Source organism: Falco biarmicus, chromosome 4 (assembly GCF_023638135.1).
Source record: "Falco biarmicus isolate bFalBia1 chromosome 4, bFalBia1.pri, whole genome shotgun sequence".
Taxonomy (NCBI): Eukaryota; Metazoa; Chordata; class Aves; order Falconiformes; family Falconidae; genus Falco; species Falco biarmicus.
In genome coordinates, this window is record NC_079291.1 from 111,995,779 (window position 1) to 112,021,282 (window position 25,504).

The window sequence follows — 25,504 nt, forward strand, 5'->3', positions numbered from 1 at the left end:
GGATTGTTCGGCTAGGACCCCAGAATAACTCCCCCTCCCTGCTCTGGCATCCACCTGAAGCACCCATGGCCAGCAGCTCCCAGCAGAGCCCAGCTTCGGAGCATCTCAACACCCGCATCCTTATGCAGCCGTAGCCATGAGCCAGGCTCCCCCAACCCACCCCTGCCCCCTGCCCATCTTCAACCACCTCCAAAATTAAGGCAGCTGCTGCAGCAGGAAGCACCTTCTGTATTTTTGGTGCTTAAAAAAAATATCTTTTTGAACGGCAAGAATGTTTCTAAGTCAAAGGATTTAAACTATTTTGCAATCAAGGAAGCATATTTCCAAACGAGCCCGATTGTGAGAGCCTGGGTGCTGTGTGGGCTGTGTGAAGGGGCTGCTAAAAAAGGGTACACAGCTGTCCAAAATTTGGAAACCAGCGCTTTTTCAGAATATATATAGACATCCTCCCCACTCAACATATTTCCTTCCAGTTCATTAGATTTTTTAAAAAAATTTAAAAAATCAGTAGGATATTGAGGAGAGCACTTTGATGCTTTTGTCTTGTCTAGAAGCTACGGGACCAATTCCTAGGGCTGTGCATGAGCATCCATCGCCCTGGGAATGTCCTGCTGAGCATCAGTGCCACTGCCAGGCCTCTGCAATAACACAGACATCCAGCAATAAGCCAGTTGCCATCAGGAATGGGAAGCAGAGACGCCAGCTCCCAGCATGGCAATAGTGGTGGAGATGCATGCAAGCAGGTTTGCCTCGAGACAGCCAGGCGGTGAGACACGGAGGCCAACCACCCTCAGCTGGGACATGGGACATCCTCTGCATTACTATCTGGAGAAAAGAAGATTAGTTTTGGGGCCAGAAATTACCACGAGAAATGCCCATCCTCACTCCAGCCCAACAAGTTCACCCACTTCCTTCTGCACCAGGTGATCCCTCAACACTTCGGTTCAGATAAAATACACCCTTGATTTCACATGGTTGCCACCGCTGGGCAGCAGCTCTGATATTTATTTCCACTGTTATTTCCAATCTGGACGTGCTCCCTTTTTTTCCCGGCCATTGGCTGCCACCATGCATCTTCTGCTACCTTGACAATGCATTGCCCGATGCCCCCTTCTGCAGCGAGCCGGTGGAGGCAAAGCTGCCCCTGCCTGGGACAGACTCAGGATGGAGCATTTTTCCAAAGAAGTGGGAAAAACAAGACATCCAGGCTGGGGACCTGAAGGTGCCATTGTGGGAGGAAACGCATGAGCGCAGTGCTGCACATTTAATAGAAAAGGAAAATCACAAAGAGTAAGAAAAATAGGAGGAAGAGGAAAGCAAGCCTCAGACGCTGAAAGCACTTTTCGTTTTCCTTTTCACTGAGCCTTACTATTTCTCCCTGTTTTATCTCAAAGAAAGAGCTAAATTAACTACCAGCTCAGTTCCAAGAGACTGGATCCAAATGGATGAAGAATTAAGAAGATTTTCTGTTCGCAATAAAATCCAGCCAACGGTATTAAAGCAGCAGAGGGTTTGGTCTGGTTTTCAAAGATTAGCTATGGCTGTCCCAAGGAAGACAAGCTCCGATTTTCCTATTTTGCTCCAACATGACGTTTATAAAGCTGTCTGGATCAGTTGTTACAGACCAGACTGCGATGACCATCATTTAACCACATAGAAGAGAGGGACGCGGCTCTTGTCCTCCACTGTGTCCTGGCTTGCCGTCCCCTCTCGCCCACACACAGACCAGTTGCTCCCTGTGTACCACCCCCCCCCCCGCCACGGAGGACCCTGCCGGGTTCCTGCTCCAGCACTGCCAGGGATGCACCCGCTGAGAAGCTGCAGCTGCTCCACCAGCCCTGCCACTAACATCACCGCACAGCTCCGCATCCAGCATAAAACCCACCAGCACAGAGGCAAGAGGCTATTTTCCCCCTACCGATAAAGAAGTAATACATTGTTCATTTTTGTTTGAATCGATCCAGCCATGCATTGTAATTTACTCCGTGATGTAGTACTGCTTAACAAGATTTATCAGCCTGCCAGCCAGCCTTATCTTTAGCAGTCCCCATTATCGGGATGTATTTCTCAGCCAAGGTTAACAGCAGCAGGAGGATCTCCGAACACCGGCTGCATGATAATAATCCTGCAATAATGCCCGGGAGATGTACATCGGGTCCAGCAGAGCCCGCACCTGGTCACCAGGGGCTCTAACTCCCTTTGGTGCACTGGCATAGTGTAGGTGCAAGGTGTTGTGGCCATGCTGCCATCTCACACATAAGTTTTATATGGTAAGTGTATCCCTCCAGGTACCATTCGAGCCTGTATGCGCAAGATTTCAAGTGTGTAGAAGATAATGCTTGCAAAGAGAAACCTGGCCAGACTCTGCAGAAAACAAATATAATATTCTATCCGTTTTTCCAACAGAATGGAAGAAAATCCAAGAAAAGCTAAGTTTATCAGAGAAGTCTTATTTAGTCAAAACCTTGGTTTTTCGTAGGCACTAGTGTTGACTAAAATATCCAGCCATCCAACTAGTAATTTTCTGCATCTGATAAAAGCAGATTCAAGCTGTCTGATTGCACTTTTTTAAATTGCAAAGAGCCCCAAGTGTCTATCAGGCAGCAGCCACTCACTTCCAAACCAGAAGAAAGTCTGCATCTTCAGAAGCATCAGCTTCCTTCCCATTACAAGCTGTTCAGTCCTCAGTCCCCTCACCCCCAAACCAGTCTAGCAGCAGCACGTGGGGTTTGAATCTATTTCACGCTCACGATGGATCATTTTCAAACCATGTTGGGAGCCATCGGTCACATGGCTTGGAAGCTGAGGACATCACAAACTGATGTCCTGTGGTACCTGCACAGTCATATAATGTTTTCAAAACTTAAAAAACAATTATAATATTTTCCCAGGAGACAACCCTACATCGGCAGGGACCAAAAACCCCATGTGGAGGTGGCTGAGGGTACTCAGGGCTCTGCCGCTGAGACCTGCCAAATCCACCTTCCCATGGTCCTTGCATGTTTGGTAGATGCACCACTGGAGGCGACATCTGCTAATAGTCATCCTCAGCTCTCCCAGGCCCTGCCAGAGAGCAGCAGGTCACCTCCAGGCTCTCCTGGCTGTTTAGTGCTTGGAAAATAAGGCACCAGAGGCCAGGGCTTCACCTTTGGGTGGAGAGCAGCCAGCGCTGCGCAGACACAGGCAGACATCTCGGGGGTCACCTGTGACCCCCCTGATTTCAGCTCTTTGCCTTCCTCTCTTTCTCCATCCTGTTCTGTTTCTATTGCTATGACTCCCTCCAGGATTTCTGCCCCGAAATATGTGTATCCCGAGAGAACTGGACGCTCCGGTTTCTCTGGGCAATGCTGTTTGACCCCATTAAATGACTGCTGCTTCAAAAAAACCCATATACCCCGCTCCAGGCTTCCAAATTGTGAGTCCTGATTTCAGCAGCAGAAATATTTTAATTAAATGAACTACCTTTATGGAATAAATCAAATGATAAGCTTGAAAAATTAACTCTCATAAACTTTCATGCTTCTGTGCAGGTCAATAAACTATTACAGTAAAAGGCTGGGAAATGTTCTAGAAACATGGGTTACTACAACAGAGACAGATGAGCCATTTCAACGCTCAAATTATACACAGCAGCATCTTCCCACGCTCGTGCCTTGCACGCCCTCTGCCATCCCCTCCCTTGCTGCCCACGGCACAGCTGGAGCAGCACGGCCAGCACTTTCCACCCACTGGGGTCCAGCTCCCAGCCCTCCTTGTCAGGAAAGCATCTCCCCGTCCCCACCAGCTCTGCTCATCTTGCATGACTCCTGACCCCACCAAAACGCCCAGAATCTGAGCCGTAAGAGCACACCTGGGGAACCCACGAGCTGCCTACAGAGTGGGTCCGCGCCTTGGTGGGGCCAATATAATTTCCATCATCTTCAAGACTTATTTTAAAACTTCAGCTGATTTTCAAAACCCCCTTATTTTGATGTAAACTTATTTTAAAAATAGCTGATAGCCCCTCAGCTGCCACGTGGTGATTTGATGGTGACCCTGACCTGGATGGATGTTCCCACCAGTGGTGCCAGGTCTCTCTGCGGCCAGGAGGTAGGAATTGGCTACAGGCGCTGGGGTGGAAGAGCCGAGATTTTCCGTCTCAAGAGTAAAAAGGCAGCAAGAATGAAGCTAAGAAGCCAAAACAAAATGAAATGGTGAAGTCCACATAAAATGGTTGCTTTCATATTTTTTTTAAAAAAATCACATGAACGTCTACGCAGTTTAAAATGCATCTGTGAAGGCATTTCCTTCCCCAGCTGCCCTTTTTGCAAAGACAGACAGATGCGTGTGGGACCTGTCAGCTCCCTGAAGCCACAGGAGGAACCACCTCATATAAACCCTTTAAGTAATTTAAGAAGCTCTACTTTAAGAGTAGTTCAGGGCACTGCAGAAACCTGCTCCTCTGAAGGCTGGCAACACTCATCTGATTTCCAGCCTAAAGAAAAACCCAGATCTGTTAAAAATACTGCTGCCTAGCTCTAGTTTGCTCTTTCCCCGATGTCCTATTTGCTCTCAGCAAACAGATGACTGTTGGTCATACTTAAAGGCTCCAAGTAAATCAGGAAATTATGTAAAGCTGGGAATTTCACAGCTCCTTTGCAGACAGCGAGCCCTTTAGGTGCAGTTTGGATGCTCGATCCTGGCAACTAGTGGGATCTGCCGCTGCAGCCCCCTTGCCCCAGCCTGCGAACGCCAAGGAGTGCCGGGCTGGCACTCGGCCACGCGCTCATCCCAGGTGGTCCAGTTCCAGAGTCTGGATGCAGCCCTGGCTAGGACGGAGCCCAGACCTGCAGAGCCACAGGCAAACCCACAGCGCAGGTCCTATCCTTACACCCACATTCACACTTTCAGGGGTTATTCCCAACCAATACTTCATTTCTTGTCTAAACTAGGGGTGGATTTTTTGGAATATTTGTTCTCCAAGTCAAGCAAACCCCACTGAAACCAATGCTTTCCTGCTTCAACAGGCTTGGGAGCCAGGTGCTCTTTGTGCTCCAAACAATTTAAAATATCCTATCCCCCCAAAATAAATAAAACCACGTGTCGGAGATCAGAGACTGCCTGCTAGTTATCTCCCAGTCACAGCACAAACAATAGCCAAAAGCTTCTAGTCATGGCACAGGAAAACACAAAGCATTCAGAGATACCATCTGAAGTTCGCAAAGCAGATTTCTAAATCAAAAAATCCCTCACGCCACTGACAAAGGTGTCTCCATTTCCCCCAGATCCTTCCTTCGGGTTCCAGTGTTTTGTTGTACTGTTTGCTTCAAGGAACCCAGGGCAATGAGGTCTTGAGGCTAACTGTGCAAAACATCTTCTCTCCACTTCCCAGCCTCACCTCTCATCTTGGGTTTGTGCCATGAGGAACGTTAAAGTTGATGCAGGACCTTGCTCTGCCGTGGCCACTTCTGCTGTGGGGCACCGAGCGGCTCCTGTCCCACCTTGCCCCGGACATTCGCTTTGTTGGGTGCAAAGGGTCCCAGAAAATCTACCTGCAAGACTTCATCATGCCAAGGAAGAGGGCGGTGAAGGTGGTCCTATGTCTGTGCTCCTACAGTGACTCCTCCACAAGGAGAGCATGGGAGAGGACACCAAGGGGCAAAGAGAGGCATGAATGACTCGGGCTGTCCTCCACAGACTTAAGGTCTCTTAACAGAGGGTTAATTTCACTTAACTGTTTAAAATTTGGGCAGCTGGTCTCAGCAAGTCATCATCTGCCCCGGGTGTGAGACGAGCACCTTCAGGATGAGAAGCCCAGACCTTTGCAAAGGTACCCTTGGGTACCCTTCTCCCCATCCGCATGGTGAGACAAACCTGAAACCGGAGGGGACAACCCCTACCCGCAGCGGCAGCAGCTTCCCCCAGCCCACAGCAGAAGATGCCCAGTGGAGGGTCCCTGGGTGCTGAGCTGGCACTGGGTCAGCCCGGGCAGGGCAGTGTGGGGCTCCCCACACGGCGCCCCTCATCTGCAGCACGCTGCCTTATTTTAGCAGGTAGAGCAGATGGAAGTGGGAAGCTGAGGAGGCAAAGCAGAAGCAAAGGCTTTTGAAATAAAGCCCCGTGCTCTGCTGAGGGGGTTTGGTGCATTTTGATGGTCATAGCCAGGATGAGCTTTGAGGGAGCTCAATGGTTTGCTGGTGGGGGACCTACATGGAGAGCAAAGAGGGGGAGAAGCCTGCCCCGGTTCCCAAATATCGCTTGGCAGGGACAGCTGGCATCGGCTCACTGAGGCAGAAACAGACCTAAAATAATCCTCAGCAAAGGGAGGCAGAGCCCTCACAGAGTCTTTCAGCCCCAGTGAGAAGGTGCCCCAGCTCCACCGCCTCCTGCCCACGGGGCTGGGGGAACCAGGATTGCTCCCTTCCCTGATGCCGCCATGCGGTTCTGCATGGCTGAGCCTGAACGTCTCCCAGGGCTGCTGCCCAGGGTCTTCCCTGCCTGAAACACAGGGGAAGCTCTGGGGAGAGAGAACCCTGGTTCCTCCTCCTGAGCCCCTGCAGAGCTGAGGACCACAACCACAGCACACAGGGGCCCGTCTAGCAGCAGGTCCCCGAGTGGGGACTCCAGGGTATGTCGGAGAAGACGGTTTAAACCCCACCTGCCCTGTGCCGCGTCCCATCACAGCCCTGTGCCCAGCGCTGGGGCGGCAGCACAGCCCCTGTGCACCCCACAGACCGTACCCCACCAGCACGGCTGCCAGGGTGCTCGCGGGGGTGCTGCCAAAGGCTTCGCAAGGCAGATGCTGCCCACATGGGACCTGGTGAAAGCCACGATGGCCAAGCCTTCCCGCTGTCCCCTTCGCCCAGCTTCATCGTGCCAGGCAGTTTAAAACACCGCAGGGCTGGGCAGGGGAACCCACAACAACCACCGCTGCGTCCTCCCGGATCCCTGCCTCCGCCTCGCCCTCCAACACAGAAAATACAGCTCCGGCAGCTGCGCCTTTAAACGCGTTTCTCTTCCAAATGCCCTGGAAAGTTGTTTAAGTTGCAAAGTATTACCTGGGGATTTTGCATCGGGTTCTTAATTAGCTGAAATGATTTGCTTTGTCAGGGAATGGTTTCCAGGAGCTCCTAAACAGCTTTTAATATCAGCTCTAGGAACAGCCTCAGAAGGGAAAAGCTTTTCTTCTGGGTGGTGAGTGAAGTGCTGGGCTACACCTCTGCCTGCCCGCCCCCCCCCCCCAGCCACACATTTCTGCCACACAAAGTAGTTAAGACAATTTTCCACAATAAGTTTCATATTCCCTTCTGCCAGTGCAGGAGGCTCCTTAGGCTGAGCTTTGCAAGCTGTTACTCCCCTGGGTGCCCAAAGCACGGGCAGGGGCATGTTTAGTTCTTGGCTCCCCGGCATCGCCCTGGCCAGGAATTTCAGCTCCCCACTGCAGGCAGGTGGGAAGAGCACCTGTGTTTGGCTGTGACTGCACCAGAAAGAGCAGGTGACTTTGGATCACACCAGGAATACAAAACAACCACCACTCAGTTTGCAAATAACCTTTTACCTACCCAAAAAGAGGACTTTTTGATACAGAGAGAAGGTGATAGCATTGCCTTTAATGGGTTGCTTACTTATAATTGCTCATTTTGCATACTTTCTAGAAGATCTCACCTCTCCAGGTGACATTTCAAGCCACATATTTAGAAACTCTTGGCAAAGTAAAAAATGATAAATAATTTTGGACATCCTTTCCTGAGAGTGCGGGTACATCAGCTCCTGTTCACAGGAGTGAAGCCATCTCCTGAGGGTATGGCAAAGCCACGGCTACACTCCCTCTTTAAACTTTCATTTTGTGTCCCATTTCTTATCCAGTTTTTTATGCCTGGCCGAGATCACCTTTAAAATTTGGGGGATTTAAAATTAAAATTACTTGGGTGGCAGAGCAGCCACGCCGATGCCACTTGCAGGCATCACCCCAATGCTGGAGGTGACCAGCCCCGAGCAGATGCGCAGGGGGCACAGGACAGGGAAAGGTGCTGGTATTCCCCACCACGCCCATGCTGGGAAATGGAGGTGTTTCCCAGCTACAGCCAGATCTAGCTGAATTAGAGAGAAAAGGATGTTGGGGTGAAATCACGGAACTCCAGAAAAATTATTCCAGCAGATTACTAAATAACTACAGATAAATTTGGATGCAATAAAACCTTGAAATCTGCTGTTTCACCAACAGTGTGCGATGCACCAAACACCGAAGGAGGATGTCACCCAAATGTACCTATGCTAGCACATAATATAGCTAGCACATTATATAGCTAACACATTATATAGCTAGCACATTATATAGCTAGCAAGCCTGAAAAGAGCCAAACAGGATGGCAGAAGCTGTCCCCAGGGTGGTTATTTTCTGCTATTTAGTGCTGGCGTTTGCACAATAGGAAAACTTTTTCGAGAGAAATACAGTTTGTATTGGAGCAATCGATATCCTCAGAAAGCAGGTGAGCCTCCAGAGACACCAGAGCCCCTCCCCAGCCCGGCCCCCGGCCCCCTCCTCTGCTTTGTGAGCTTCTCAAGGGACCTTACCTAAAACCTCCCCTTTTTCTCAGGGAATGATCACACATTTGATGGAGTGTTTTGTCCTGCAGGGCTTCTAAGTATTGCCTACGCGATCAGATCCTGCTCCAACACACCCAGGTTAACCTCATTTAGTTATGGCTGAGGCCAGAGCAGGGGCAGGAGAGGTGGCCGCCTGTCCCTGCAGAGCCACACTTTAGCCTTGGGGGAGGTGGGATGTGCCCATTGCCCCGGAGCAGCCGTGCCCAGGAGGCCGCTGCAGGCACCAGCGATGCGGCTCGATGCTGAGCCCTGCTCCTGGCAGGGCTCCCTGAGCTCAGGCATGGCCGTGCGCTGCAGGACGGACAGTGGGGCCACATGAAACCCCCTTGCCCAAACACTGCAGTAGAGCTGTCACCACCATTTTGGGGGTCAGACCTCGCAGTGCCAGAAATAACAGGTAGCAAAGCCAGAGGCAAGAGGGGAGATGCAGACGCCTCTGGCCCCAAACACAGGCACTGGCCTGCAAGTCACCAAGCACTTCAATGCGCAGCAGCTCAAGCACTGGACAAGCCTTTCCACCCACTCACTGGAGCAGAAACGGGATAAAAATCAAAGACGGAAAAGAGCGTAATTATTGCAGGATCAAGCACGAGCATCTATGTTAATGCCTGGGCTTGTAATTACAATCACTTATGTTAATAACTGCACCTCCTAGCTAATCCCTCCTACACTTCTGATTATTGGAGAGGAGCTGGTTTACAACCTTACGTGAAAGATGAGACTCTGGAAGTATCGGGCTTTATATGAAATCCCGTATCAGCACTGAGGATGCTGCAGCATGGCTTTCAGGCTGCCCAACAGAGCAGCTGCTGCTAGGCACATTTTATAGGTGGAAAAAAAAGAAAAAAAAGAGATACGTAGGAAAATGAAGCTGTTTCAGTTTACATGGTAGGGGCAGAGATGATGTTCTGCACCGAACAGGTTCGCTGAAATCTGAGAAAAGAAAAAAAGCGCAGAATGCAGGGACGTGTCTTTCCCTCTTCTGCTCTGTGAATGAAACACGTGCGGAGGAAGCCAGGATCCACAAGATCAAGGAACCTGGACACAACGACAGTAGGTGTGCAAAGGCCTTTAAGCAGATGAAAAGGCAGATGAAGCCCCTGGAGGGGTCAAAGTGCCTGTAAAGGTTTGGTACCCAACTCCTCCACACACCAGGATGGGGGTCCCCAGAAGCCATCCCAAGGATCTTCTTTGGGAGAGCAGAAAATAAGTATAAATAAATAATAAAAATAAAACAGTTTCTCATGTCTGGGCTTTTGCCAGCCAGCACCTGGGCACCCTGCTTCTGCAAGGATCTCACACCTCCAGAAACCAAACTGTCCCTCTGAAACATTTCCCTCTCAAGCTAAGTGGCAAACGTCAACCGAAAAGGCATTTTATCATGCATTTCCAGTCAGTTCCTGATCCCTGTGTCTGAAAAATCATTCAAAAGGTGGCTGTGAGGTGACCACGGGCCATGCTAACAGGTCTACCACCAAGACTGAAAATCAGCCCGGATAATTTAAGAATGAAATGTGGCTCAAAAACTCCGATCAGAGACCTGCATGGGCTCAGAGCCTTGGTGTGCTTCAAAGAGACTTCTTTCATTTTCTGTCTCACCTTTGCATTTACTTTTGCTGCAGGCTGGTACCACCCAGCTTCCCCAGTGCAGAAGCCCAGTAAGCCTGCCAGGAGGCCAAGGAACCAGCCAGCCACTTGGTGCACACACACCCCCCCCCCGCTCCATTTGGCTTATTTTCTTTTAACAGGCTGTGAGGTTTTATTTTTATAAATAAAAGGCTGAAGTGCCCTGGCTCACGCTGCATGCTCCTTGCTGCCGCCTGCACCGCCCAGCGAGAGGATCACTGCTGGGCACATTGCACCACAGCTCTCTCCAGTCCCGGGCACCGCAGCGCAGAACCCCAATTCCCCTGACAATATTAATTATACAAGGCTGTATTTCAATTTCAACCAAGGAGAAAGGTCCCGTTTCATGGGAGGCCAGAGGTTAGGCTGCGATGCAGGGAGACGCAAGGAGAGGGATGATGGTGAGGGCTCAGCTCTCCACCTGGCACCTCCTGGCAGTGCCAGCGCTCCAATGGGATCAGGCTGCGTCCCTTCAGCAAAGCCCCGCGGCCATTTAACAGAGAATGGAAACAAACACCCGGCTGACTGACGCCCCAGCGCTCACTTGCAGCCACACTAATAACGCTGTTTCTTTGCATAGATTTTCTCCCCTTGCCCAGCGGCGTTTTCTCCAGCACTCAATGTACTTCTCAGGAGATGGGATCTCACAGTCCTCACCTCACATGGCTCACACACGTAGTCAGGAAAATAGGGCATCCCAGCACATGGCAAGGTCTGAATGGTGAACTACGTGGTACGGGAAACATTATTAAACCAGGGTGAAACCCTGCGGTGGTTGAGTTGTAGATGTCATAAAACTGCCTTTTAGGTCCTGTTGGCCCTTGGAGAAGGATGCAGCCTTCACTAACATGCACGTGGCTGATGGAGGCTTGGGCTTGCTTCAGCAGCAGGGTATCAATGTGACTCCAGCACCAGGATGCTGTGCTGCCCACACGGGCTTGCCCTGCCCTTGGGCTTCACCAGCAACAGTTTTGACATGGAAAGGAGGGAACAGACAAAAAAGCCTGACCTGAGCTGGCAATGACCACCCCCAACACATGCACATGCAGCTGGTAATCCCATCATCAGCCTCACCGCTGGCTGCTTCCCCAGCACACCCACAAACTTCACCATCAGCAGCACCTCTCCCTACTCTAATTTTGTTCCATGGAACTTTACAGATGCCAAAGACTGTAGGATACAACTGCAAAACACCACTGGGCTCACTAGGAGAAACGATGGTGCTTTGGAAGGTGGATCAACACCAGCAAAGTCAGCCCGAGATGCTCCCATCACAGCTGGAAAACTGAGCATCTCCACTGCAGCCCAGCCCTAAGCTGCCTCCTCCTCAACCCACTCAGAAATCCAGTGTTACAAAGCTAATTAAATGCTCGATTTAGTGTCCCAACATGTTTCCAAATAAAGTACTAACACGGCATGTTATAAAAAAAAAGAAAAAAGAAAAAAAAAAGAGAAAGCAAGCTCCAGGTTGTATAATGGCCTGCAAGCACATCACGATAATCTGTGCCTGCTTCCAGGGGGTGGAAATAGGAGCTGAACAGCCAAATCCCCTCACTACCTCCAATAAAAAGAGCCATTTCTCCTGCCCACTGCACTTCAGACCAAGACTGATTTATGTGGTCTCACCAGCCTTGCCATCTGCTGCTGGTACCTGCCTGGGGACCGTGCACCCCCACAGGGCTGCTCAGAGCACACTGCTCCAAAGGTCCCCTCCAATCTGACCCCCTTCACAGACTTCTTGTCTTCCTAAGAGCAGTGTCCACCCCAGGCAGATGTTCTCCATCTCCACCAGCAACCCCTCCTGTGGGCAGGGGAGAGGTCTCATGACACAGGAGCCCACACACCCCACCAAGCAGCAGGGGTTCAAGGGTCAGTGCTACCACATCCCACTGGCCCCCAAGAAATCATCCTGTCAAGCTGAGCATCACAGATGTGATCGAGGTGACACTGCCCCTAAAGCAGACGTGGTCTGTAATCCTATGTGGTGTGTTTGGGGGCCACCAAGCATCACCAGCCCAAACCCCTCTAATCCCACCACCGCCTTACCCAGGGCAGAGATGGCAATAACCTACTGATGTTGGGTGCCACCCCTGCGCTGGCAACAGCTCCTGAGCTTCTTTAGCCACTGATCATTCAACACAAGATGCAGCAGGAGCAAGAATGAGGGTCCAGGCTGTCCCCATCCCACTGAGAGCCCCCATGCCTCCCCTGTAGCATCACACTCTTCCTCCCCTGCTTTCCTCCACCATCTGCCGCTCTTTGCTGCATCTGGCACACCTTTAGGAGGATGCCACGGGAACATCTTGCTTTGCCTCCATGCCATCTGTGTGCCAGAACAAGGTGTCTGCTGAGATGGGCATCAGCTCCCTGCGAGTGGGGCTCGTCTGTTGAGCTACGAGGTTGGTCCTGCAGTGGACGTCAGTGACACTGCCCACAGCAGCAGCCAGGCAGGGGGCTCCTCGAGGCACGAGGCTCCAGGGCTGCCCCACCAGCACAGCTGCCGGGTCTGACTTGAAGACTGGAGTTAGAAAATCCTGTGCTAGAACCAGGTACACCTGAGTTCTGTGAATGAACTGGGGTTTTTTGCTCTCCAGCACTCATTTACAAAAACCTTTCCGACATCCATAAAACGCTATGGAAGCTTTAAGCTCATCCTGCTTCCTCTCCGCGCTTCTACTTCACCTATTTTTTCTGTCTTCAACCTTTCATACGTACAACAGTAACTCTTTTCAAAGCTTCTCAAGGTCAAGAAAGTCCCTAACAAGGCGCCTTAGGGCAGTTATTGATCTTCTTTCAGTCTTTCTGAAACTGTGAAACCTCAGCCGGGAGATGGAAAGTTACTCAGGCCCTTCCCAGGTTGATGAATTTTAATATTCATGGCACCCGACTCATGAGAATATCAAATCCTCTCGCAGTGATAGCCCTGTACGTCTGTCTGTGTCCCTGCTGCAAGGTCACAGTCCCCTCCATCTACTCAAGGATGACTTGAGTGAGCTTCTGAAGGATAAGTCTGTGCCATGAAAGTTTCCTGAGCAGAATACCATCACCCCTTAGAAGCAGATATGCAACACCTACCCAAAAATATTGTCTGCTGGGAAGAGCAATCAAAGCTTAGCAGGGGACCAGAGCTGGCATGAGGACCTATCCATGTTATATGGGCAAAATGGGTTTCCTTAAACTATTTCTTGGCACTTTCTAGGAAACACCATGATCGATACTCACAGATGAAGTTTCACTGTCAAGTAAGGCTGAACTAAATCCACGCTGCTGCCTAACGGAGCAATACCACTCACCCTCTGCCTTCCCAGCCTGAACCGCGGCAGGAACCAGCAGAGCCTCCCTTCCGCTGGCTGCTGTCGCTGGCCCAGCTCAGCAGGGCCAGAGCAGCCCCCCCTCTCCCCCAGGGCTTGCAGGCACCACCTTGCCCACCCACCCACACCGCTGCCTGCTGCAGGAGCAATGGCTGGTGCTTTGCCACCAATGGCAGCGAGCAGTGCTGCTACAATCCACTGCAAGGCACCAGCTCTTGCAGGTTTGCCTGCAGCACCCTCTAGGAGAATACTGGCCTGTGGGTCTTCTTCACCCTGCCTGGTGGTTGGGAGCGGGCTGCCATGCCCGGGCAGCGGCTGGCACGCAGGGGCAGCGGTGTGGGCAGCCACCCACCCTGCAGCGAGGCGGCAGCTCCAAGAGCCAGCATGGCAGCTGCCTCCACTCTGACAGGCTGTTAAGAAGAGCACTTATGGTGGAGACAGGTATCACATCTGCCCTGGCACCCACCTGACCTCCAGCACCACTGGTGGGCCCACAGCACCAATACTGATGCCCCAAAAGCCAAAGGGCTCCCTGTTTTAAGCCTGACTTTTTGCACTGCCTGCTCCGTGGTGAGCACTCAGGCTTTTCCTCTTGACATACCTGTTGGCCTTCCTGGCAAGACAGCTCAGGAGGACACCTGGGCACTGGTGGCCCAGGCAGCTTGCTAGCCCAGGAGCGCAGCGATACAACAGGCAGCAGCCCCAGGCCCTAGGGCACAGCAAATATGCTTTGGAAAACCAGCCTGCCATCAGGGAAGCATCATTCACTTCAAATACATCTTCATTTAGAAGCGAGGAAGGCAGAAATCCCTTTGCTCGCTCAGCCACTGTCACCCCTCTGAATATATAGCTTGGTTTTATGAACCATTGAAAACAATCTGCAGGCGCGGGCAGTGGCTTTCGGCAAAGCATTAATCAGCAGGGTTCACGTACGGCTAACATTTGTCCGTTCATAACATAACTGCGTCTAAAGGAGGAAAGCAATCTAGAGCTCTGGGGTTTTTTTCTGATTAAAGAAAGGAACAGCAATTCTTAAGATAATTTTCTAAGTGGCCAGAAGCTGAGAGCAGGCTCAGCAAGGCAAAGCCCACCATTTGGAGTAGCCCTAGAACCTCCAAAGACACCACCAGAAGACAAGAGCCTGCAGCAGACAGGGAGGTCCCATCCCGTGCGTTCCATACAACATCCATCAGTGGGGTCCGGGGGGGCTGCAACAGCCACAGAAACAGGGATCACACGCGTGGGACACCTGCGGGTGCTGTGCGTTACCCACCTAAGGGGACTTCACTCCTAATTCAAAGTAGTCCGCTGGGTTACACATCACCACTGACCCCTGGCCCCACCTCAGCCCCAGGTTTGCAGAAGGAGCCGGCGGGGAGCCCGGCATTGCCCAGCCCAGCAGCCAGAGCTGGCTTAATTACAGCGGGTTAAGCGGCACAGAAAACTCCTGAGTCACAGCAAGCTGTTAATTACCAATCCGTAACGGGATTTGAGGGCTCACGCCGGTGAAACCGACTTCATCTCATGCTGTCATACGCAGTGGTCTCTGTTTGACTTAAGTTTATGTGACTGACCTGAATATTTATACCCCTGGGGCTGGGGGACTTTTTTAAAAATCATGATTTCTACACAAAAATCCAGGAGAAACCCAGCAATTGCTGCACTCTGTGGCCCACATCTCTGGGGCCTGCAGGGAACTCAGGGGCCTAACCCCCTGCCCACCCTTCAGACGGCACCTTGCTCCTCCTGTCCCCAGAGAGGGGGCCCGGCCGAGCCCTGGGGACCCCGCCAAGCTGTCACCGCAGGATGCTCGATCTCAGGGGAAACAGCCTCAAAGGGGTGACTGGCAACAGCTGTTCCCTGCTACGTCAGGGCCACAGAGCATGCCCATCGGTGCCCTTCAGCCCTCTGAGCCCAGCAGAAATACCAGGACCCAGACTCCTATGGACAAATGATGTCTGCAAACTTCAGGTGCCTGTCCCCACTTGTCACCCACCCGCCCCATCGCCACACGCAGGCAGGTGGCTCCTTGGGAGGGGGGTCATATGAAGAGCATGACACGGAGGAAGGGCAGGGGGCTCTGCGGGCGGCGAGCTGCTGGATCCTCCCCCCAGGCACTGCCTGAGCTCTGGAGGCAGGTTTTTGGCAAGGCACCCATACCCTGCTTTTCCCCTGGAAGAAGGTGGCGGGGGTGCCCAGGAGCCGTGCATGGCCCCAGACGCCAGACTGGGGCTGGGATTGCCACCCTGGGACAGCACTGAGCTGGAGGCACTCTCTTAACCCGGCTAATCCTCTTTGACCAGGAGCTACCAGCTAATTACATTCCCAGTGAGACACGGACCTTTGGGAAGGGGGCAGGGAGGCACAGCACACCCGGGGGTCGAACACCGGCTCAAGGCTGCCGGCCCCCACCCGCAGTGAGGCAGGAGCCCGATGCTCCTCCCCACTCACTTTCTTCCTCTTCTATGAAATCCATGTGCTGACACCAAAATAATTTGGGCACCAAACCTTTCCTCAGCCCCCCTTCTCTAACCCATCCTCCAGCTGCTGGCAGCACCCTGTTCTGCACAAAGGCTGATCTCACGGAGGTTTTTTCCATCTAATTAAACTCCCTTTTTCACAGGCATTCCTCCCTGCAGCCAAGCACAGGAGCTGCCACGGGTTCCTTCTGCAAGTAGGGCAGGCTCAGCCCCATCCTTGGTGTCAGCATCTCGAACCCGAGTGGCACAGCATCGTGTCCTGGGGGGCTGTGCTGCTCAGGGCCCAATTTTGCCCAGTGGGAGGTCTTGGAGTGTGATGGAAAGAGAGGCGCAGGGCTTTCCAGAAAGCACGCCATGCGGTGATTCACAAGCTCTTTGCAAGAAATCCATCTGCATGGGCTTGTTTGTACCTGGCTGCAGGTACAAGGCAAGCAGCAGAAGGGGAACATCCCACAAAGGACTCAAGTAAATGCTGCTCCTGCATCCTGTTTGACTTGTGGTATCACATCCAGGATACCGCATGTGATATGCATATAATATATTACATATGCATATAATAAGGAACCTAACAGCATTGACTGGTAAGACCAGATATGGAGATGCAGCAGCACGCCCATGACACCAGAACTGTTATTAAAAAAAAGATGCTTTTTACAGTGCATGGGGAAAACAAGAAAAAACCCACAATTCTAGGATATGGATGCGGTGTGGTAGGTACAGATCAGTAAGAGGACCCTCCTGACAGTAAGGTACCCGTTGGAGGTCACAGCCTAGCACCCAGGGAACAGCAGTGTTCTACAACATAACTTGTCACCACTCCTGTTTCAGGCTGGTTAATTAGGCAAAGGGGCATCCTGCCATGCTTATTTAGTAACACAACATGCATAGTTCATTTGTTCCTTAATACAAAACCCCTGGAGTCAATTGGGGTCAATGAGGGTTACCAGGAGAGCATCATGCAAGCACAAGGCAATCATGCTGCAAGCCAGCTCTTGCCAGATCACTTGCTCCCTTAGCAGACTGCCATAAGCAGGCATGATTTCTTGTATCCCCAATGAAATGGCCCAGCACTCGGTCTTCCTGCAACAGAAACCTCTTTCCTACCTGCATGCCACCAGGCTGAGGCCGCAGGGACTCTGGGAGAGCCCCAAATCACCAGCTCTTACTTGGGAACAGCTCATGGTGCTGTTCCTAGGAGCCAGCTACTGGAGGAGGTGTGATGAGGTGGGAGGAAGGTCCAGGCACCTGGACTTCTGGTAATTCACATAGCTTACTTAAAGCTGGGTAACATATCACGACAATCAAGCAAAAGCAGTGGAGGTCAAACACTCTTCTGGGCTTCCTCTCTTTGCTGGTCACCCACAGCTTCCATAGCCATGGGCCACTACAGCCCACACACCTCTCCTGGGATGCGGGGCCAAAATGCCATGCTTGTACCTGAACTCTGCAAGTGCCCCAGACTCCCAGTCCTCACCATCATCTTCTGACCATGCCCACCAGTACCGAGGGCCAAAGGAAAGACAGCCTCGCTGGTGGATCTTGTGGGAGCTCTGGGCTTGGAGGCACTGCCCAGCTGCTCACAGGTGAGATGCTCTTGGAGAACCTTCACCTGGACCAGACTACACGAGCACTTGGCCCATGGCAGCACAAAGGCAATGATGGAAGTGCAAGTCACCCTTTTCTTTTGGTGGCTCAGCACCTATGCAACTCAGCTGGTGAGTCCACAGAAAAAAAGCTCTTTATTTAGTATTTTCTTCTCTTTCGCTAGGTTTGAGTGCACTTGGCTGAATGAAGCACCGGGGAGGAGGCAGCTACTTGGATACCTCCCCAGGCGGCTGCAGAGGGTGGGAGGGGACGACAGGGACCCGGAGCCTCCGACTCCATCTTTAGATCAGGAGTGGGATGAGGATGAAAATACCATGGGTAAATAATAATGCATCTTTTCAGGGAAATCAGAAGTTTCTTTTCTTTTCCCCATTTCATAATGGCGATTGTCAGACAGCAACACCTCCCACACCTGCTCTGCTGAGAGCAGCCCAGAGGTCTGACCAGTTGCACCTCCTGATGTTGACTGTGTGTCCAGCTAACTGGGACCTGTTGTGTCTTGCTGATCACCCATCCACACGACAGAAACACACAGAGACATGCAGCAGGATGTCTCCTTCCAGTGGTGTGCCACAGCCTAAGACTGTCTCACCTCCATCAGTAGGTAATGCATCTCACGGGGTCTCTCTAAGCATGCAGCTCCTCCATACCTCCCTGTCCCCTTCTCAAAAACCTGCTCTGGCCACATGTTCCCTCCAAGATCCACCTCAACCACTTCCAGGGACTATTCCTCAACAGCCACAATGAATTTGGGAGTCGGCGTATGCTAAAGCACTTGGGTTAGCGGGTGTTAGGGTGCTCGTCACCCTCACATTATGTGTGATGCCATCAAGGAGCCGGGGTCCTCAGGGAAGTGGTGCTGCCAGTGTGCCCTTCCCTTCCGTCATACTACTGGGGCCATCCAGCCCCTCAACAAGTACCAGTTTCACTTGGCATGATGCTTCCCATCGAGCTGCGACAGCCTGCACCGACACGAGGAGAGCAGTCTCTCTCAGCACCAGTTCATTAGTGCCTCCCTAGCAGTGCAGATGACCTAGTTAGCTAAAATGCTTGTTCTGTATGAGGATGCAAAGGTTATTTAGGGTTTCTTCCCCCTTCCAAGATGGCTACATGGTTTTGCTAGGAAACTATAACCACATGCAGCCCACTGGCAACACCGTGGTAAAGCCTCAACTGCTTGCAGTGATGATACACCTTTGCAGAAAACGCACTCTTCTAGAACTGCTCTGCTGCAGAACACCATCCTTCCTCCAAAAACCAGTCCATTGAGGCCCATGCCCTCTCCCTCCCTGTGACTCATGCAATTTGAAGCTGGAGGTGAAGACTTTGCCCAGGCTCCAGCGGCACCTACAGAGGATGCTGCCCGCCTCACCCACAGCGCGTGCTCCTCTGCACATACCCAACCCAGGCTCAAAGCTCCTCATTAGTTTCCACACAACTTCCAAGGGCAGCTTACAGTAAAAGGTCCTAATTCATAAAGCAATTAATGGATTAAGCCTTAATACTTCAAAGAGCAAGTCCTGGTATTTGTGTGAATCTCAGGACCTGGGACAAGCTCATGTGAGCTGCAGGCAGAAAGAGGATCAGACCACAGAGTAATTTTCTCAGAAGATCAAGCAAACCTAAAGCCTGACTGCGTTAACAGATCTTGCAATGTTCTCCCTTCCTCAGGAAGTTTTTGTTAAGAACATTCATGGCTTAAGTATTGCATTTCTTCCTCGACTCTTCAAAAAAAAAAAAAAATCCCATAAATCAACCCATCCATTCCAAGCCAGATAAAAAATCTGTGTAAAGGGAAACAAAATCCAAGATACCACAAAGCCCAGGTGGGACCTCGCGGTGGGTCTTCACTCTATGTGAAGGCACGTGGCTATCGCGGTGATGAGCAGCAGCAAGAAACCCTGAGACAGACATATGTGCAAGGGTGAGCTTGCCAAGGGTGTCTAAAGGCATTTGCTCAAGAGCTGAGCAAGACAAGACAGAGTCCAGTCTTCAAAATCTGAAATTTAATCCCAGGTGTCAGCTAGTGACCCTGGAGACAAGCACTGGGGAGAGGTCACCTTTCCATGGTACCTGCAGAGAGCACCACATTACAACCCAACCCCTAATTAATTCTCTATTGAATTTACTAGAGAGTGCCAAAGGGAGCACGTTACAGCCATTTCTCCAGCCTGTGAGGTTTCTGATGCCTGAAAACACATTATTGCCCAAGGGCATGCCAACACGGGGCTTCAGTCTTACTCAGGGGACTAAACACCCGGACACCTTTTCTCACCGAGCCCTCAGGGTAGGAAGGAAGCAGTAGTAGGAGCAGTGAGCAGAGCATTTCTCTTGGAAATGGCATGATGTACAAGGAGGTGGCCATCTGATGGGTTTACAACTCCACATGCACGCTGTGCGCTGCGCCGGGAGAGCGGCTCTCCCCCACCGTGAACATGACCGCAAACAGCAGCAGCTTCAGGAAGAGGTGAAAATTACTGGCTGTAATTGAAACTGCAGGGAGGAGCTAGAGACATAAAATATAATTATCCGCCACAGAACAGAGCCAAGATTAGCAATCCTACTTCTGGTCATTTAAAGCTCCCATTAACTTTTCCATGTGCTGATGATACAGGTTTTGTGTCTGACTGGCTGTGAGGTGTGACACTTCCAGAAGAAAGCCCTGGACCTCCTCTCACAAAGGTCCTGAATCACCTGCAGAAGAGGGGATGAGGGTCTAGACTTTAAAAGAGGCCTTCTCCAAGGGTTTGGAAGATCTCCCCCTCCCTAGCTACCAAGGTTGAAGGGGTAGGAGGATGCTCTAGCTGACCGCCACTCTCCTCTCTGGGCATTGGTGGCTGGAGTTGGCTGAGGTGCCATTTTGGTGCTTGGGAAGATGATCTGGGTGGGCATCGCAACAATTCAGAGACCTCCTTGACTACAGTTTGTGAGACTGGGCCCTCAGGCCACCTCAACCTCTCTTCTCTCCTTGCACTCCATCTCGGTAAGCTGCAAGACACCCAGCCAACCCACATGCAAACAGCATTGTGGACATCTCCACACCCATCCCGTGCTCAGCCCATTCCCCTGCCCTGCACCCAGGCACAACGGAGCTGGGCCCTTGCCATCTGGAGAGGGCAGCAAACTCCAATGGGCCATTGTGTGCCCTCAGCTGATTTAAAATCACCTTGCTGAGGTCCTGCCACTTACCCACCACCACTGTACCATTTTCCTCGCACCCTCACCATCTGAGGATTGCAGGTACTGCAGAATGTCCTTCACCAGCCTCATCCCAAGCCTGGCCAAGGCGTCCATCCACAGCACCAGGAGGAGGATGCTTATGAGTGACTCTAGCACCTGCATGACCTGTTTCTATTCTACTTCCTCACCCTTGGACACCTTTGGGGAGCAGTAGGGACTGCTGGAGGTGCCCCGAACAGCAGCCACCCATCGCTCTGCTCCTTATGTCAAACCAGCACAAGATCACTGAACATATATGAAATCCATGTCTTTGTCAAGAGGTGGAGGACCATGGCCTCCAGCCCTGGGGCTTCCACCAGGAGGGAGTTGGCTTCAGCATCTTCCTAAAGGCTTTTTGAAACCTTTGAAGAAAAAAAGCACCATCTTTTCTCCATCTCAAGCGAGGAGAGAGCACTGACCGTTGGATCGGAAGGCGCCCACCCCTGCCAGCCCCCTTACCTCCACCAGGTGAGGCGTGGGGTTGAAGCCACACATGTTGCAGACCTGCTGCCGGCAGGTCGTGCAGGTGTTGTAGTTGGGGGGCTCGCCGGAGCCCACGTTGATCTCCGCCTTGCAGAGGGGGCACGAGACCCTTGCTTTCGGCACTTCCTTTGGCTTGACACCCTGCTCTGGCTTGCCTGGCTTCACGGCCGGTGTGGCAGCAGCCCGGCCCTGTGCCCCTGGGGCTTTGGGACCAGCTTCTTTGCTGGCATCACTGAAGACAATTTTTGGAGGCACTTTGCCAGGAGATGGCTGGCTCGGAGGGGGGGCCTCTGGCTGGACAGACATGAGGGTGCTCGCCTGGGTCAGGAGGGACGCCCCGAAGCCAAAGAGCTTCCCTGTGAGCCCCTCCTGGGGCTGCTCTTGTGCTCCAGCCCCAGGGGCCGGGGCAGCAGGCTTCGCCCCCACATCTCCTGTCGTCTTTCTCTGCTCGGAGGAGGAAGGCTTGGCTTGCTGATGCTGCGGGGAAGACCTGGCTGCCTCCTGAGGTTTTGGCTGTCCTTGGGCATGTGGTTCCCTCTGCGGCGGCGTGGGGTGAGTTTTGGGTGGCTCGGTCGGCAGGGCACGGGTGGCTGGTGGGGACTTATCCGCACCTGGCGGCAGCGGGTGCTTGGCTGGGGAGTGGGATGGGGACGGCGAAGGAGAGTGCAGCTGCTGCTGGCTCTTGGAGCGGGGAGCGGTGGTCATGTCCATCCCCAGCGCCCGCTGCATCTGGCAGTTCAAGCACAACCATTCCTTCACCTGTGAGACAAGGAGAGGACACAGGCAGTGAGCGGCAGGCAGCCCCAGCACACCCTTAGATCCTCCTAACCCCCCCGCTATGTAGCTCTAGGAACCAGCCATCAACCCCTGAAAAACACTGCGGTACCACATCCTTCACGAAAAGTATCTTGCAGTCAGGGCGAACAGACCCCATCTATCACAGGTGCCCACGGCACAACACACCAGTGCGAAAGCGAGCTTTAATTAGCGTTGGTTTGCTTCCAAGGCTTCTGCTAGCCACGAGGCTCTGCCTGCAGGCAGCATATTTCATGCCTCTCCCACAGGGAGAGGGGCCTTTGAGGGCTCCCGGCCCCACCACCTCCTTCGGACCCATTTTTTTCCCTCCCACTTGGTGACCAGAGCGGGCACAGAGGACAGCCAGGGTCCCTCAGAGAGGAGCAGAGGGCTGGCAGGAGGGCCAGCGCAGCTCTGCAGAGGGATGCTGCTATAATGCATAACTGCAACGGTCCCCAGCGCCGGCACACTGCCTGCTGCTGCCAGGTACCTCCTGCAGGAAAAGCTGCTGTGACATGCCCGACACTTCCCCAGGGCCAGCAGGGATGGCTTTTCGGGAATCCCACCCAAAAAACCGGCACTGCAGCCCGTCAGGGGCAGCAGGGAGCAGGTTCTCCTCGCAGGATGCATCTGCGCTGCTGGGCAGGCAAAGTGCTGACTGGGGAGTAAATGGTTAATTTTCACTCTCATCACGATGAACTTTTGGATGCAAATGAAAAATATAATGCTCCCTGGCTAAGTGGCAATAAATGAAAGATTCCCTCCTCGAGAGACATTCCCTGTGACACGCTAACGTCTGAATTAAGTTAATTAAAGAGGCCGTATGAAAGCTGCGAGCCTTTCCATACGAGGAATCCACAGGATGCTCAGCGGCTGTGCAAATATTAATGTATAGCACAGTCAGCAGGACAACCGAGTCTGCCTGCAAAAAATTTCTCTGAGACAAGCAGCCAAGGTAGCAGGAAGGACCAGAGCATTCCGAAAAACTGGAGCAGCATCCCAGACAAGCAGACCCAGAGCCTGGCACGGGCTACTGTGCGCGCAGCACTCGACAGCTCCCAGCCTCAGCGCTCTCCTGGGGGTCTATGTCCCACTGGCCAGCACCCACCACATGAGATGTGGGTTTTCCTGCCTTTCATTTCAGGAGCCATCTCCTCATCCCAGTGTTACGGATCACCTCTAAGGCTCAGCTTAATCCCCACTGCAGAGACATTACCTGCCCCAGCCCCTCATCCAGCCCCGCGTCTCCAGCTCTGTGGGGCTGCTTGGTCCTGTGGTTGGAGGCGCAGGTGCTGCACAACTGATTCATAACTTGGCCGCAGGGTATTTATTTCCCCATACACTCCAAGTACAGGCACGTTTTAACCTTTTCCAGCTGACAGGAGCTGCCTGCAGAGATGCAGTTGGGTGTTTCAGCAGGTCCTGCGGCGGGGCAGGATGGCGAGTCCCAGGAGGGGAGGCAGGTGTGCCCTGAACCCCTCCTTCCAGGTCCCCACCCCAGGAGGGCTCTCATAAAGCCCAGCCTTCAAATAACAAACTTCTTAAAATCGAAGAAATGCAGATCAACTAAGAAAGATGGATTAGAATTCAAGGGACCTGCATGACCAAACCTCCACCTCTTTCATTCTCTGCCCAGCAGCTGGCTGCTCAGGGGGTCGGAGAGAGCTCTGCATTGCCTCTTAGTCTCCAGCAAAGCTCTTCCCATCATCTTGCAAGCCTGGCTGCACGTCAGCTCTGTGCTCTTCTCAGCTTTCACCGTGCTTGCCGAGCTCCCACGCCACTATCTCCACCAGCCCCTGCTCAAGTATTTCACTCCGAGCCAAGCAAAAAACAGCCTCAGCTTCTTCCCCAGCAATTCTGCACTGCATCGCTGTTTCTCCAAGCCGTTCCAAACAAGCCACATTATATTTAGCTCCTGAAAATATTGCTTTAGCTTTTATAGTTTCTTATGGTCTTGCTGTATCTCAGAACAGAGACATTCTGACATACAGAATTCCTTGTGTTATTTTTGTTTTCTCACCCGCTGGAATTTCTTCCCACTATTCTATTTCAGGAGACCGTCTCTCAAAATCCCATCAGCTTTGCCCACCATCCCCATCAGCTCCAATTAAGGGAGAACCAATCCTTTCTATTCAGGTTCTCTCTCCCCGCAAAGTTCCCGGTATCCGAGAAATGCAGATCTTCCCTCTCCGCATAATCCCCTTACCCGCACTGTAAGACCCTCTGGTGAGGTGGAAGCTGAGGGCAGAGGAGAGCCCCACCGGTGGGGCAAAGGACGTGCCCCACACTCCTGGTTCCGTATAGTCTGTATTTACTGTAGCCTGGCACAAGATTTAACTTATTTTCTGGAATAGGAAAAATATTTTGCCGCTCTCCTGCATAAACCTCCAAACAACCAAAATATTGAGGGAACTCAATTGACTGTCCTCGACTGTCTGCCAGCCTTAAGGAGACACAAGCGCTGCTGGTGAATACGGAACAGCTCACAGCTCCGGCTCTGCTGGTTCACCCCCCTCCCCGTGCCACGCATGGTGGCTGCTTTGCCCCAGGTCCCACCGCCGTGCAAGTTGCATACAGCTCACGGGCAAGCTCACCGGGATCTTCCTGAGCTCAGGAACACTGTGATCATTGCAGTTTTCTCACCTTCCGCAATAAACCTGCCTTATGCACCCGAGGGAAAAAAGCCAGTGGGCTTTCAGATGGGATAGGAACCATCAAATTGCTCTCGGTGACTTGATGAGCAACTGCTGAGGAACATCTATCCTGAGGAGCAGAAGAAAGCTGCAGGGAATACAACAGGGCGGAGTGCTCCCAGAGCAAGCATTTGAAATGTAAATTTGATTGGGATTATCATAAATTGCCTGACCAGCCTCTACTGATGAAACCGATGACACAGTGTGTGGATTACACAGATCAAAGACACTTTAAAGGATCCTGGAGGGAAGACAGTAAAGAGGACGGGCCAAGACATCTTGCCAAAGATCCTTCCCCCAACAAAGAGGAAGAAGATGGAAAAGCCTGGGCATAAATCTTTACTAATCCAAGTCCTGGAAGTTTTGGTCTGGTGGAGAACTGGGCAAATAAAACAACAGATCTAGATGAAACTGGACTATTTGGTTGCCCTGCAGTGCCGTCCTTCAAATGCGCCTCTCGTGCCTGCAGACTCATCATGTTGGGCAAGATGCTCAGAGAACAGTAGAGAAATAGGAGGCACAAATATGAAAATAATAATTTATCCTACTCCTTCATTACTGCTAACAGTCTGGGTAACTAGCAGGATGAACCGTCTGTTGGTGAGAAAAACCCAACATTACTGAAAACTCTACTTCCAGCTCACCTTGTGGGACCGCTGAGGTCACTGTTACACCCCACAATAAGGGAGGTAAAACTGCTCTGCTG

General features: G+C 52.1%; 1 protein-coding gene across 4 annotated transcripts in view; it reads right to left on the reverse strand.

Annotated features, from left to right (window-relative positions):
* The window catches only part of BSN (bassoon presynaptic cytomatrix protein), a 96,453-nt gene that overhangs the window by 25,408 nt on the left and 45,541 nt on the right, over window positions 1-25,504 (reverse strand). For all 4 annotated transcript variants that reach the window (XM_056338064.1, XM_056338063.1, XM_056338062.1 and 1 more), the window contains one exon: window positions 21,287-22,069. In XM_056338064.1, coding sequence (XP_056194039.1) covers window positions 21,287-22,069 — 783 coding nt within the window. The remainder of the gene's footprint in view (window positions 1-21,286; window positions 22,070-25,504) is intronic.